The sequence below is a fragment of the Rhopilema esculentum genome, chromosome 3, assembly GCF_057945365.1.
Source record: "Rhopilema esculentum isolate cy_ngs chromosome 3, ASM5794536v1, whole genome shotgun sequence".
Classification (NCBI taxonomy): domain Eukaryota; kingdom Metazoa; phylum Cnidaria; class Scyphozoa; order Rhizostomeae; family Rhizostomatidae; genus Rhopilema; species Rhopilema esculentum.
Genome location: NC_142817.1, coordinates 7865100 through 7880585, shown reverse-complemented (window position 1 = coordinate 7880585; position 15486 = coordinate 7865100). Strand labels below are relative to the sequence as shown.

The 15486-nt window shown below is 38.6% G+C and overlaps 2 protein-coding genes across 3 annotated transcripts; one reads left to right on the top strand and one right to left on the bottom strand.

The window, feature by feature from the left end:
- Window positions 1–1226: 1226 nt before the first annotated feature.
- Window positions 1227–13125, top strand: LOC135692771 (uncharacterized). Of its 2 annotated transcripts, none has more exons than XM_065211069.2 (3): window positions 1227–1737; window positions 6882–8069; window positions 9731–13125. In XM_065211069.2, the coding sequence occupies exons 1-3, from the start codon at window positions 1549–1551 to the stop codon at window positions 10289–10291; spliced, it is 1938 nt and encodes a 645-aa protein (XP_065067141.2). In that variant the 5' UTR covers window positions 1227–1548; the 3' UTR covers window positions 10292–13125. The 2 variants fall into 2 exon arrangements, with proteins under 2 accessions (XP_065067141.2, XP_065067142.2); XM_065211070.2 differs by lacking the exon at window positions 1227–1737 and adding an exon at window positions 1744–2026.
- Window positions 11203–15431, bottom strand: LOC135692780 (small nuclear ribonucleoprotein F). Its single transcript, XM_065211078.2, has 4 exons — window positions 15302–15431; window positions 13155–13280; window positions 12861–12925; window positions 11203–11597 (listed from the first exon to the last, which is right to left on the bottom strand). Exons 1-4 carry the CDS (start codon window positions 15305–15307, stop codon window positions 11531–11533), a joined length of 264 nt encoding a protein of 87 aa, XP_065067150.1. The 5' UTR covers window positions 15308–15431; the 3' UTR covers window positions 11203–11530.
- Between the last annotated feature and the right edge of the window lie 55 nt (window positions 15432–15486).

The window sequence follows — 15486 nt, the reverse complement described above, 5'->3', positions numbered from 1 at the left end:
TTATGGAAGCATTCAACCATGCACAAAATTACTGAATTTAAAAACTTGTTTTCCTTGCAGACTAACATTTATTTGTATTTTCCGAGGAGTTTTTTATTTGCTATTATTGTGGGCCGGTTTGATCAAAATTTGCCCGGGCCAAAAAAAGTAGCCAGTCCGCCCCTGGCTATAGCAATGACTTTCTTCACGTTATTACATGAGAAATTCAGGCACTGGCCCATTTGGATAAAATCAATGCCACCTCGAGTGTCTGTCTGGTTCATTGACATATTACGGTCATCCATTTTGTAATAGTGCTAGTTTGGATTTCGTTTGTTTTGCATCCTGTAACCTTAGTAATTTTATCACCGTTCGCACATTCGATTGTTTATAATTCCTTTTGTTTTCTAATTGCACCTTTAGATTCATTAACTATTTCTTTTGGGATTTTTAGTATCATTATTCAGTTTATGTAATTAATCTTGGGACTAATATATTTTGTATTCACTATTATTATGTAAATTTACGTAGCTATGTAGCATTACAATAAGTTCTTGTTTAGTTATATTTTGGGCGTGTTACATATAGAGTTAGTTTTTGAGTTGGAGTTGGAGTTGAAGTTGGAAATGGAATTCGGTTAAGAGCGATTAGGTTAAGTTTTGAGATTTTGTATATCTAGGTTCTCGACGTTTCACTTATGTGGCAAGATGCTTGTGAAAGATCTTGTCGACATGAAGTATGGATTTATAGAATACGTATTTGGATTTGTGGAATCGCGCGTGATGATTTATGGATTGTGTATTACTATAGTATAGTTTGAACGGACAGTGCTTGTGAAAGACTGTGCCTGTTAGAGAAACATTGTGAAGTTTATAACCTTTCGCGGAAAGATCACATGATCGGAAGATGGACGTTTGAAACATTATTTATTTGTCTCTTTGTCTCAATTCTCATTGAAGGACTAGTTTATATCGTCGGTAACGATAGGGTGGATGTTTTCTTTTGACAAAAATAACCCTATTACAATTTTATAATTATTTGTGGTTTTAATCTCATTTTCGAACATTCCTTTAGGAGGCCAAAAACAGCCAAAATTACGTAACCAAACATTCTTAAAAAAGGCCCGATTTCTCAAATGGCCTCCCAGTAGGCCAGTTGGCAACCCTGCTCCCCCTGCTTGCTCCCTGGGCCGGATCACAGAATAGGATCCTATTCTGTGGCCGGATTCTGGGCCGCGGGCCGTAGGTTGCCCGCCCCTGCCTAGCACACGGACCCATCTCAGGGCAGTTGTCAATGTTTCAAGTCGTTTTCGTACGGAGGGCGTTTTCAAAAGGCATTGTTAGAATCAGCGCTCTTACCAAAAGAGATCAAATTATAGGTAATAGTTCTTTTGAAATAATTCGTCGTCGTAGGGTGAAAACAAAGGAGAGTATGAAATTTCTTGTGTAATCGAGGAATACCTATGAGAGTAAAGAAAGACTGTTGAAACTATCTTCAGAGCTCAAGAATTCTCGTTAACCAAGGCTTCTGGAAGCGCGTGCCGAGTCTTTCAGCTTAATAAACGCAATAATGGCAGCCGAATCGATTCTTTTTGCCGTGGCCATTTTTGTGCAGTTTGTTTACGGGAAGAAGTACACTTTCGAAGTTTCCATGCAGTACAGAAGTCCAGATTGCGTAGAAAGGCCAATCACGTTGGTGAATGGTTTGTTTCCAGGACCCACAATCAATGTCACAAGCGGTGAAACTCTAGAGGTGGAGGTGAGTACCAATTAATCCATGCCTTGTTTGTGGCCTCTCCAAATGCAAATCGAGAGGGCATGACCACGATTGCATAATCCCGAGGTTTAGGTTGATCACTGGGGCATGCCTAATCTAAACTGCATGATAATGCTTTATGAATGACTAAAATAGGGCTGAAAATGATAAAAGCAACAATTCTCGATGATGAAATAGTATATTTGAAGGTTTTAACTAACACTAAACGTGTTGCATAAGTCTCAACTTAAACGATTTTCAAGAACCAGTCATTTTTCATCATTATCTCAACGTACGTATCTTACTTTCCCAAAGTTTTATTTTCCTTAATGAAGCTCTACTTGACACAATTGATTAATGTGACAACTCCTGGCTTCAAGATCACTGTTCGTTAATTGCAAGAACCTTTGTACGGAATTGGTGGAAAACTCCCCTTTCATCCGAATGTGGAAAATTCATCTCAGTTTTAAGTCATATATTGTGATGAGCAAATTGCTATTGTTACCACCATAGTGCCACTGAGCCTTTTTGTCCCTCTTGTCGCTTTTCGCAGAATTATACCAACCAAAAGCTCACACAAGTTTGAGTAAGATTTGGCACTTGGAGATTGTTTTCATCCGACACGCTCAGGCTTATTTCGACCGTTTTCAAATTATACAATGATTCCCCAGTAATGATATATAGATTTTATCATATATGTTTGAAAAAGCTGCAATCGAAAGATCATTAAGTTGTGGCAATAATTTAGCCTTGTTTTGTTTTTCTCACTTCTTCAAGCACGAGCACAGGGGAGTCTGTTTTGTTTATCAGCCAGAGAATTTCTGCACTCAAGGGGGATGTGACGGTTGAAAAACGCCGATTTTCTCGCTAGTTACACAAAATATTACCTACGCAAAAGAATAAGTTTCCGACACTTTTGATAAAGTATAGGTATAAAAAAATATTTAGTTATGATTAGAATTTGCTACCATTGAGTCACCACCTATATTACTTTCTACAGACAATGAATTACTCATGTAGATATTAATGATTAGCATTAATGATCCATTGTCATGCAATTGTCAAGCTTCCCAGGGGAGGGTAAAACATAGACCAAATAGCGGAAAAACAATTCGGGTTCCAGAACTGGAGTCAGGTCAGTACCAGTCTGAAGGCTCATATGATGGACGTTAGTTTAATTCGCAGCTGTTGCAATAAAATTATGTTTCCAGACCTTCTTAGTGGAGGCCATTTAAAAGGTTTGCAGCCTCAACTTGGGATGCCATTCAACGGGGGGCACGGGGGCCGTTACCTCATTGCCCTTGCTAAATTTAGCAGTTTATTTTGCCATTGTTTTGCCCTTTTTTCTAGGCGCATTGCCTTCCTTGCCCTTCCCCTCTTCCGGCAGCGAATCCGATGCGGTGTAAACGCAGGCTAACCCCCTATGCCGAAAATTGGCGAATTTCTATTTTGCTTTTGTTTTTTACAACATTTCAAACAAGACCCCCCCTTGTTATTTTGATAGCACTACACCGCTATGTAAACGGGATTGGTAGAAAGAATAATACTGATCCGGACCGTAAATGTAAATGCGCCAATCTCACCTCTACAATTACCGCCAGGCAGACCCAGAACTACGTTAGCAAATTATTTTCATTTTTCATTTACTCAACTTAATTGGCTTGGCCACATATGTGCCATAATGAGAAGGGATGACCCTAAAAATCCTCCCATAAGGGGGCCTTGTCGGGTCCCGGCCATATTTCTGTCACCTTCATCCGTCGCCCTCATCCATCTGTGATGACAGTCCGTCCTCAAGGACGAAAGCAGGTTTGTCGTTTGTCGTTACCTAGCCGTTCCACCTTTTATTCATCTGATGCTTAAACTGCAGTTTCCCCCTGAATCGCCTCCGAATGAATGCGATTAAAGCGTTATTAACTGAGGGACATAATAGGTCTGCCGCGTTTTCTACAGGGTGCCTGTGTCTTTTGTATTTGCATCAATAGAGGAACGTTAATGACCTGGGGTGGCACATCCTCTAAATTGTTGAAGAATCCTAAAATGACAGCAGGGAGTAGCGACTGGGAAAAAACCTCCACTACAGTAGAACCCCGTTAATACGGCCACCAACGGGCCACCAAAATTGGCCGTATTAACGGGGTGGCCGCATTAACGAAGAAGGGTCAAAAGGAGCTGTTTTTTTAATAGTGTAAAATGGATGTTTAAACCGAGAGAGATACTGCGAAGACTAAAACTTTGAAGAATGACGATTTCTTGCGAGCGGCTTTACTTTTATTTCGATTTCCATCATATAACAATTCCAAGGCTAAACATAAATCCAAACAGCTAGCATGAACGACGACGGCTCTCCGCGAACTCTTATACTTAAAACAATCCAATAAAATATATAACGAGGCACAGCGAAGTCGTTCTCAAGCACTGACTGTCCCAAATGCAAACCGGGCCGCAAGAGCTTTCGCAAGCCTCTAGGGCGAAACGGTTAGCTTCTTTCTGATGTTTAGCCTTACATGCCTGATACCTTCTAAAGCTCTCTTCGAATCCCCTTGAATCTAACTAACCACGTATATTTATATGTACAAGGAAATTACCAGAAAAGCATAACCAAGCATGAAATGTTACTAATAATAGACTACGAGATAATTCTAGAAACAGACGAATACGCAATATGATGTAATCCTGATGAGGAGTAATCCTACAACAATATAATGGAATGCAGTGTAACGCTGCGTGGTGCTGTGTCGCGACGACATTCGAGACACAACGGGGAGTTTCCTAAGAATTACGTAATATACAAAATAGCTACGTATACAAAACATAGCAATCCTAATGCTGGGGCTGGCACTATTTTAGCTCTATTACAATAGACAATTGGAAATGTAAAGATATGTTAAATAACTAGTCCATCAACAAAACGAAACGGAAATCCTGGGATCTTGTGCCTTAATCACCAGATCATGTTCATGATTTTGCAAAAAAATCCGTGACTTTTTACTGGTTCGTTCTGCGTTCCAGCCAATCATTTTAAGTGGGGGCAATCACACCTGAAAGCAAGCGACTTTGATAATGAAAAGTTCTTTTGTAAAACGAATGAGATTATTGTGATTTTATTACAGTTTTGCTAAATACAAATGGCCGTATTAACAGGGTGGAATTATAAAGAATCCTGCTGTCTGGGTTCGCAAAATGTGGCCGCTGGCCGTGCTAACGGGAGGCCGCATTAACGGGGTTTCTTTATGAGACTATGTATGACCGTTTTTCCGGGCCAACAAATGTGGCCGCAATAACGAGGTAGCCGTATTAACGAAGTGGCCGTAAGGCGGGGTTCCACTGTAATTCGAATAGTCGCTATAAAGAAGGCAAAGCCTAAAACAAATATTATAGTAAGTCTCCAAGATTTGTGCTCTTTAATAGTAAATGTGTATAGCTGATCTTGGTTGATCCACATCTAGAGTATAGCAACGGCCGTGATGTTCTCGTGACCCACACTCCTGGCAACAAATAGCTGACACATATGAACGAAAAAGGAATTCGCGTGCTATATCTTCATATAATGTGCCCTGGTGACCTAAACCCCCTCCCCCCATGGTCAATGTTGTTTAGGATGGTTACAGAATAAGTGGGGATTACAACATTAGTTACCAATCCAATCGCAACATTGATTCGGGGGGAAAGGGGGTGGGTGATTTGTAAGTAGCTTCTTTTTTGCAAGTGTCTCAGCATTTTTTGCCAAGATTGCAGTAACGGAAATTCAGCTTTCATTTGGGGGGGGGGGCGGGTAGGCCTACGATTTTCCGACAAGATAACATCTTGGATCATGTCTAATTTTAAGGAAACTGCACATTTTGATGAAAATAGGTGATTTTTGGCGGGACCTTTCAGAAATCTTTGCTGGCCACGCCATAATTAAGCAGCAAGAGGAACAATCAATTCATGATTTTTGATATCAAGATCTAAGATCTCATCTAAGGCAATTGATGATACAAGAGGTCGACCGATTACACCGAGTACACTATATACAAGTCGTTCATGATAACAAAATAATTGTATTGTAGTTGTAGTGTTCATTTTATGCATTTTATCGTGTTTTCTTCAGTGGGAAATACGTTTGAAAATAAATTTTATTTGGAAGAATCCGATGAAAATTTCGGCTGATCTTTACGGAATTGAAATTAAATATACGATTCACAACAGTTTTGATTTTGGTCATATATTGTTTGTTTAATTATTTAGTACTGGCTAATAATTTATCAACTATACTATGTTCAAATTTTGCAGAAAGGGGGGTCAGAGAGCTTATAGAGGCCCCTATTATAAAAAGGGAAAATGCGGATCACCTGCGAGCGAGATTCTCTTGAAATACATTTCAGAACGATCTCTTGCAGTAATTTCGACACGTTAAACGGTTGTCTATTATCCAACAAAAGCCCGGATTTTCCGACGAGATTGCTGATTAGAGGGGGGTGGCGAGCCCCCCATACTACCATGATTTCCGCCACTGTCGGGACCGTTTCTTTTCGCTAATTAATAGTTTATATTACGACGCATGTCATCTCGCTGCTATTCTTGATAATCTACAATATCAGACCTTTGGAATGTTGATTATCAAAACCTGGAGGTTCATGTTTATTGAGAAAATCCTTGAGACTACGGAACACCAATGTGTTGTGAACTAGTATCAGCAACGCTTTGGCCACGTGCTCAATGCTACTGTTGTTTATCTGTTGACCTAGGTCATAGTACAACTCCCCAGGGGGCTCGTCACCAGTCCATTTTTATGCCTACGTAGATGTAACGACAGAGTTGGAATGGATAGGTGTGTGATCGAATGCCAAAAATGCTGTAAAACATTGTAAAATATGTATACATGTATTTATACTAATTATTTCTTATGTTAGATATATATATGTATTTTTATTTTTTTATTTTTAAACAATTTTACTTTGTAGTAGGCTTGAATTAGCTATTTGAGTTTATCGGTTAGAGTGATAAACTCAAAGTAGTGTAATACTCTCGCTCTCTGTGCTCTATCTCACCTTGCTTAAGCCCAAGACACAACACCCTGTGAGACCCTGCAATACCACAGAAACTAAAACTTTAATCATTTTGTTGTTATTTTGAAATAATATGATTTTCTCTTTCACGCGCAGGTGAAAAACATGCTAGCGACTGATGCTGTGACAATACATTTCCACGGGCAACTGCAGAAAGGAACTGTTTGGCAAGATGGTATCGGCCTGATATCAAGCTGCCCAATCGCACCAAAGACTTCATTTACTTACCGGTTTAAAGTCAATTCAGAACCGGGCACATACTTTTACCACGGGCATGTCGGTGGCATCCGATCTGCTGGGCTCTACGGTATGTTCATCATAAATCCAAGTTCGAGGACATCTCTAAATTATGATGAAGAGCAATCGTTACTGCTTAGTGATTGGTATCATGGCAGCCATCTTGAAATTGCCACAGGTTTGTTGGAAGAAAAATTCCGCTGGGCAGGAGACCCCCAGTCTGTATTGATAAATGGCAAGGGTTATTACAACTGTACGGCCAATTCGGTGCCGGTTAATACAAATTACCCATACTTCAAACCCAGTAGTACTGTATACTGCGCAGATGCGCTGTGTCCGGGCAATGAAGTGGTTGAAGTTTCACCTAATAAAGTAGTAAGGCTGCGATTAGGGAATGTCGCAGAGCTATCCTTTCTGAACATAGCGATCCAAGGTCATAATATGACGGTGATTGAAGCGGATGGACAGCCGGTATCACCCATAGAAGTTGAAAACCTTGATATCAACTCCGGGCAGAGGTATTCGGTACTCATCAACACAACTCAAGCAGTGGATGCTTACTGGATAAGCGTCAGATCGCGCCATCGTAGTGGTATTGTTACTGGATACGCAGTTCTTAAATACAGTGGAAGCAGTTCGTCTGTGCCTAGCGTAGATCGCGAAACGGTTTCGTCAAAGCAGCCGAGATGGGACGACAGCACATTTAGTGCCAAACAGCAAAAATCAATGAAAGGTACAAAGCAGGCACCTGCCAGCGTAACACGAAGGATTGTCTTAATGGGCACGCAAGAACGGTTTCGTTGGAAACAAGGTGAAAGCTTCAACGACCACCGGGTGAAGAAGCCTTGGCAGAACTGCGATGCTACAGACAAACACTTGCGATGGGCATTGAACGGAATTACCTATAAATGGGAGAACACCCCTGTTGCACACATGATGTACTATAATATCAGGACGAATAGCTTGAATGAGTCACGGGGGTATTACACAATCTCACAAGGAGATGTTATTGAAATCATCATACAAAATTACCCAGCATGCAACAAGGTAAGTGATACTGATTCTCTTAACAAGTTGCCAGCGGCTCCATTTGCTGGGAGCTTAGCACGTGTCAAATTAGTAAGTTGAAGGAAAACATGCATTAGAATAGATCATTTAGATGATTCAGTCTAATACACGTGTTCGATATCCGGGCGTTTTATTTGCATGAAGAGACTGGAGCGAGAAATTAAAGTTTTCATGAGCAACGAATGCTCTTGCAACTAAATCCTGTTTTCTCCATGATTTTGAGTCCTCTCAGGCTCAGGAAGCTTTTGAGCTCTTTCATTTGCGCGTATTTGTCGATATTCATTGTGTGCCGTTTTCTTCGATCAGCGACTTTCCTGGCCTATAAGAGTAGAAAAACTTGACAGAAGCTTTTGAAAAAACGGTTTTGGAGATGACTACGGAAGATGTTTAAGAATACGGAAGACTACGGAAGAAGTCCTCAAAATTTCGAATATCTTTGATGTCAATTCAGGCAGTGATTAGTTGATAGTAAACGCCGTATCTATATATAAATATAGGACCTTGGCAACATTTTCACCCAATTTCTTGACCCAGTCCCTCTGTACAAATTAAGCCCGCGGATATCGAAAAGATGTATAGAGGACTCAGTTATGACGTTGTTTTCATGACGTAGCTGCTTGCAACTCTGTTTGTCGTCTGGGCACATCGACATTAACGATTTTCGACCTTACTTTGGGCATATACCTTGCTCATTAATATACCCATAAAGCTTGAATTGCCTGAAAATGTTCCCTTTGCACATGCATCTCTGATGGTACGAAACAAGCTCATGCCTAGCAAGTTTCGCGGACAAAGTTTCAAACTCAAAGCAAAAACTTTTTCTCGTTTTGTCCATTGCACAATTCAACTGGGTGAGAAGCAAGCACTCGCTGATTGATCCAAAACAAGGAGCCTATCAAACATGACATTCTTTTTCTCACGTTTCTTTCGGTTCGAATGGATATAAACTTCTAAACTTCTATATGCTTACCTTTAGTCATTATCCAATGTCTATGCTCTTGAATATCGGACGAAAAGTATTAAGTATGCTTTTTCCTACTTTTCCGCACACATTTTTTAAATACTGCAACGTGAAGACGCGGACTGAAAAACCTTAAGCCTGTCTGAAGCCCTCTGAAGTATCAGATTGGTCGGCGCCGTTTTCCGTAGCTAAGCGATTTTTAACCAAGCAAAACACTTTTTCTCGTCTCCAGAGGTACTCAATGTTCTACCGATAAAACAGAATGAGCAGTAAATTGTTTGCTCAACAGACTTTATTGACTTTCTGTTTTCTGTTAAGTCTCCCTAGATTGTAAAGTCGATCAATGGTATTACATTGCTGCAGCTGCATTCTAAACCTTTTTACTCCTCGTTTAAGCAGGGCCACAGTGAAATTTCGGAGGCCGTGGGGCAAAACCGAAAATTTTGCGACAACGCCCTTCAGATTAACATAAAATGCAAGTAAGAATATTTCTTGCAGTAGTTTCTCGCAGTCGTTTAAAACGTTCCACTATTTTTAAGCTTACATTTGATATGCTTAATTATTTTCTTAAAATGGAATTCATTGCTTTATGAGGTCCTCTAGACCTCAAGGCCCTGGGCAAATTGCCCCCTCTCGGCGGCCGTGCATTTTATAAATATGGAGCTTTTTTGTGATGTAGGTATGCGAACAACACCCTTGGCATCTTCATGGGCACAAATTCTGGGTTGTTGGCATGGGCAATGGACTTTGGAATGGCAGTGATGCCCAGTTGGCCTCACTTGATCCAGTGAACGCCATTTATAGAGACACTACAACGGTACTGCCCGACTCAGTGAAGCCATTTGGAGGCCAAGCAGAACAAGGAGGCTGCGGGTGGACAGCGGTAAGGTTTGTGGCAGATAACCCAGGAGTTTGGCCATTTCATTGCCATGTGACTTGGCACTTCATTATGGGCATGCAAGTTGTGTTTCTTGAATCAGCCAATCAGATACAGGCTCCTGGTGACGACATACCAATATGCGGAGAAGTGACACCTGGAGTCTGGAAACAAAAGAGTGATGCCATGACATCAAAGAAAAGTTCAGATAGCTGTGACATATCTGTAGAATTGTGGGTTGCATTAATTGTGGGATGGTGTTTTTGTTTTGGATTGATAATAGCATTGACTTTTTTCTGCAAAAAGTTAAGAGCAGATGAGAAAGCTGCTGTAGAATTTAACCTCCAAGCCATAAATACATAGTTGTTTACTCAGCAGTCTGCACAAATAGGCTCATAAATTTTTGTCTTGAGATATTGGATAAAAATGACTTGATGACAAAGAGGGAAGCAGGTCATGGGCTGACTGCCTATCAAAGAAAACGGTCACCAGTCCAATGCTGATCCCTTAAGGTAATTGCTGTTATTTACTGGAAATAGGCTATTTGCAATAAGCCTGGCTTAACATAGTCCATTGTGCTTTTGGGTTGCTAAAATTAGCAGAAATGTCACCATTATGACCCATTTTTGGATTTTCGAAGGCTACTTATGTTGCTGCCTCACAATATAAAGGTATTTTACCCCACAAGGGTGTAAAAGACCATAAAAGGAAGTAAAGTACCTTAGAATTAATCGTAAAATGTTAAACCGTATTTATTTCTGACACATGAACATTTAATAGAAATACACAGGGATGATGGATGCCAAAGGACATGAGGAGGGGACTTGACTTTCTAAATAAAAACAGCTTTGCAACTACAGCAAAACAAAATTACAAAAAACCTCAGTGATTAGTCCCTCACTTCCAAATTAGTGTTGCCCTTGATTGTAATTTAAGACAGTTTTGTGTCTGTTACTTACACAAAAATTTTGCTTCCATTTACTTATTAATGTAATTATGCATTAAACGATTTGATTTATTCGAATATTTATAATCTACCAATGTGTAGCAATACATTTTTAAAGTTTTAAGTTTACATATCATGACTAAGTAACAAGAGATGGGGCTTGCCATCTTATGGCACATAAATTTCTAAAAAATGAACCTCTTGGAATTCCTTTGCTGATATTTCTGATATTCCTTAAAAGTTATTTTGCAAAACAAGCTTGGGTTATAGAAAATAAAGCTCTTTGATGACTTTTAGAAATCAATTGATCAAATTAGAAATCAACATCTTTAGATCTGGTATAAAATGATAAAATAATAATTTTGGTAAAGATTGCAAGTAAAAAAACATAATTTCGCTTATATTTTTTCTGTAAAATGAGTTTATACTCACATCTACATAAAACATCAATAAAATTAAATATAAACGAATAGAGGATAAGCACAGTTTTCTGTCCTTGTTGCAAGTCTTAAAATATACAATTGACCAACACAAAAGCCCCTTGCTTTGTCCATCTGCTACTTCCAAATTATTATTGTGCACAATAACGTGACCTGTTTTGGCAGTTGATCATTACATAGCTTTTCTTAGCTTCAAAGGAGTCTTCAGCTGTCTATTCACTCCCTCATTTCACCATCCTCTTCTTCTTCATCCACGCCCCTCACATATAGCACATTGTTGCACCTGTTAAAAAGTAAAAAGAAGCACAAATGTTGTACTATGTTCAAAGGTTATTGTGAAAATTTTACCATTTGTTGTTAAGTATTTCTGTAATCTTACTATTGCACTTCTGCAAATATTTTAAATTGTCAAAATTTGGATTTTTGAAGAAATGTTTCTACCAGTTCAGTTCAGTTTTATTTTAAATTCCACTGGATACATACACTTGTTGCAAATTAGAAATAATCCAGGCTTAAAAGTATAAACAATGTAAAAGGAACTTAAAGAATATAAACGTAACATAACAAATACAGAGTAGAGGAGAAACAAGCTAATATTGTAAACAGGGAATTATTTAAAGGAGGAAACTTTCCAAATGAACCAAAATACGAGAGATTATTTGGTTCACACCCAGATCACCTCTCACTTTCCAAACAACATAATTTTTGGTTAAACCAAGTTTGCAGGTGCGTAGCAAAAAGGAAAAATATATTTTCTTTTCACTTGATATGTAACAATATGCTGCTTGCTTTATCTGCTGGATGCTTCAACTGATCTTAGTGTTCCTTCCTTCACAATTTGAAGGTTGCATTGTGTGATTTTGAATTTGTGCAATATGGCAATGTATATGTAAGCTAATATTCCCTATAGTGTGGAGGGGTTTTTCAGTTTCAGTTTCAAAAATGGCAATTGCCCAAGAAATCCTGCACCGGATGAAAAATAGTGCAGAACTGAATAGAGCGTGATATTTAAGAAGAGTTCATAATTACTCGAAAAAAAATTTATTGGTATTTTTAAGTAAATAATAGCATTTTCAAGGTTATTGTGGTACATTTCAAGATATCTCTTGGCTGGAAACTAGCTTAAGATTATATTAACACACTCATACTATTCCTTCGATTTGGAAAAAAAACCTTGATCATCATATTGAGAGACATATGCGTTCCTGTTTAATTGTGCTAATTTTCATGATAATGTTGCAATCATAGAATATGCAACTACTTTTGGATGCTGTTGATAAATTTTATATAGTAATACTTTAAACCCTTGAAAACTGATAGAACTGCCTTCTTGTTGCTTTAGAAATCACAACTCATGTAACAAAGACTGTCAGGGGAGTAGCATGGCCAAAATAATTAGATAGCTTTGACTTCCTTATTGTAGCTGTTAGATGGAAAACCTTATTTGTCATTCAGAACTTGACTTAGCTGTCAAATTTTTTGTGACATACAGAGTACTTTTATTTGCATTTTAAATACATATTTTATAAATGGATAATATTTTTACCTAATAAGCACTTCACCAAGATTTCCAGTGCAGCTACCATCAATGAACTCTTCAGTATTAGCAAGCTGAAAAATAAGTGGATGAAAATAGAAATATTAGAAAAAATATATAAAATTGTATTAAAACATCTTAGCGCAATTAAGCCACCATTTTTATACTTCACAAGGCCCTAGAAATGTTCTTATTCTTTTTAAAGAATAAATAATGTAGCAGCTGTAATTCATACATCTATTATCATAATAAAAATACAAGGTTTAGGTTTTAATCATGTATAAATGCTCTGTAGCAAATTACCTGCAAGTTCATGTACCCATCCACTGACACCAGATACCCTTTGTATTCCATACCCCATTTCAGTTTCACCATGACTGGTTTTCCAGTTAGTCCATTTAGAAATGGCTTTGGGTTTAATGGTAAGGTCTAGAGGTAAAATGTAATTGATATAACCATAATGGTTTAGTAATTGTCAATGTAATATAACATGCAATGACAGAAGGCAACCCCTTTTAATCCAGGTTGGCAATCAGCAATTTTGACGTAAAAACCAAGCCAGGTACACTCATGGTTGACTTCTCTTTGCAGACCTTACTATTTTTTCTATGCTCCCTCTGGATTCAAATTTCAAGGCTTATATGTAATTGTGATATAACATTATCAGGCCTCTCCGTTTAAGGCGCGCAATCACGTGCGCGCGCCTTGGCACGCTCCTATCGTTTTCGAGACGCCCAATAAATCACGCGCCTGGTTTATAAGAACCCTTTAAATCGCGCTCTTTGTGTTTTAGTTTTGAACAATTATTATACCAAGAGCCTTGCGGATTCGAAATCGATTGATATCTAAATAAACGGTTGCTTCTTTTAATCCCTTTTTCGAGGAAATTGTTATTGCCAAGTTAAATCAAACACCTCTTGAATATATTTCCGGTCAATAACCAATAAACTGTCATTGTGATTCCTGATTGTTATAAGTTTTTTAAATGGCCATTAATTCAAAGGACCAAGCCATAGAGCTATCTGCTTTCGCAAGTATCGCAAGGACGAAGTTAGCGGATCAAAGACCGAAGATAGGAATGGGAAGACAATGGTGGTTTCGATTTGGTGTTAAGTTTGCTCAAAACACAAAAGCGTTATTTTATCAAATCCTCTTTGTAAAGGAAGTGCCAGGAAGATTCTTCATCAGAATTTGAGCTGGACATTGACGAACTGCAACAATAATGTGTTTTTTTTGCTTTTAGTGCTCTATTAAGTAGTTTGTTTAGATATTCCTAGATACAAAGTATTTACATGCGAAAACATGCCGTTTTTGTCTACTTTAACGTAAATATATTTTTTTGGTAGAGCGCGCGCCTTAGCAAGGCGAGGCGCGCGTTTGAGCATGCGCCCGCTAAAATGCTCACTGAGAGGCCTGCATTATATAGCTGTTTTTGTTGTGTCTTTTGCAGAGCGGTTGATGTCTTTAAGGCAGAGCTGCACAGACTTTTGGCTGTAGGATAGGATGGCTCTAATTTATAACTTAAAGCAACCTTTTTTTGCACACCGGATGGTATAGTTCTCTATATAACAAAATGTCTCAACAATGAGAAAAATCATCATTTTGATCAAGTAGTTTGGGGTATCCCGTAACTATGATTAAGCCAGACAGGAAACTTTGTTTCTTGTGCGAATAAGTTCACACACAATTCCAGTCTGGTAATTGAGCATTGGGAAAACCAATATGATGCCTGATGCAGGTTCTTGAGGAAATATGATACTTCATTTGCCTTAAAGGTAATGTGTCCAGCTAAGCAGGCGACTCTGCGGATTTTTTTAAAAACATGTGATTTTTCATGTCATCGCCCCAGCCATTACGGTCGTTTTGTTTATCTATACTGCTGCAAGGTTAGCTTTTCATTTGAGCAGTTTTGCATCACAAGAATACTAACCAATCGCAAACAGTTATTTTGATGGGTGGCTTGACAAGTTGGGTATACGCAGTCCTTTTATATGGACACATTACCTTTAAGCAATAGGAAACACCTGTCATGCCCAGATCTAAAAAATCCACACCTTTTACTAGGTGTGCAGGGGCGTTTTAGCAAAAAATCTCTGGTGCGCACTTGCCCTACTCTGCAGTCTAGTCATCATCATTCAACTGACTCTATCACAATATATCCATTTTTGCCAAAATAACGGGCTTGAAAGACGGTTTTATCATTATAACATAAACACTTATTCCTTTCTAAAGGGGTAAACCAGTTATTTCCTTATAAGATACAGGGCCACAAAGTATCATTCTTCCCATCATTCGCTGTGGCTAATATAGGTAGGCCTATTGAGTTGAGAGAGCGATCATCAGTAAATGGCCGTCGCAGTTACCAGAAAAACACTACTAGCTTTTGGGTAAATTAAATAAATAATTCAATCAAAATGTGGTAATATTATTGCATTAAGAATTTAACTCACTGCCATATTTTTCACGACTTTGTGAAGAGGTCCCTTCTCTTTATACCCCGTATCCAAGAGAACGTGCGATGAGTCTAGAATGTTGTATCTGCCTCGTTATAGAGCAATCTCTTTTCGGGAGTAATATGGCGTCCGATAAACAAGCAAGGACTCAACTCAAATCTCATGCCGATTCATGATATTAT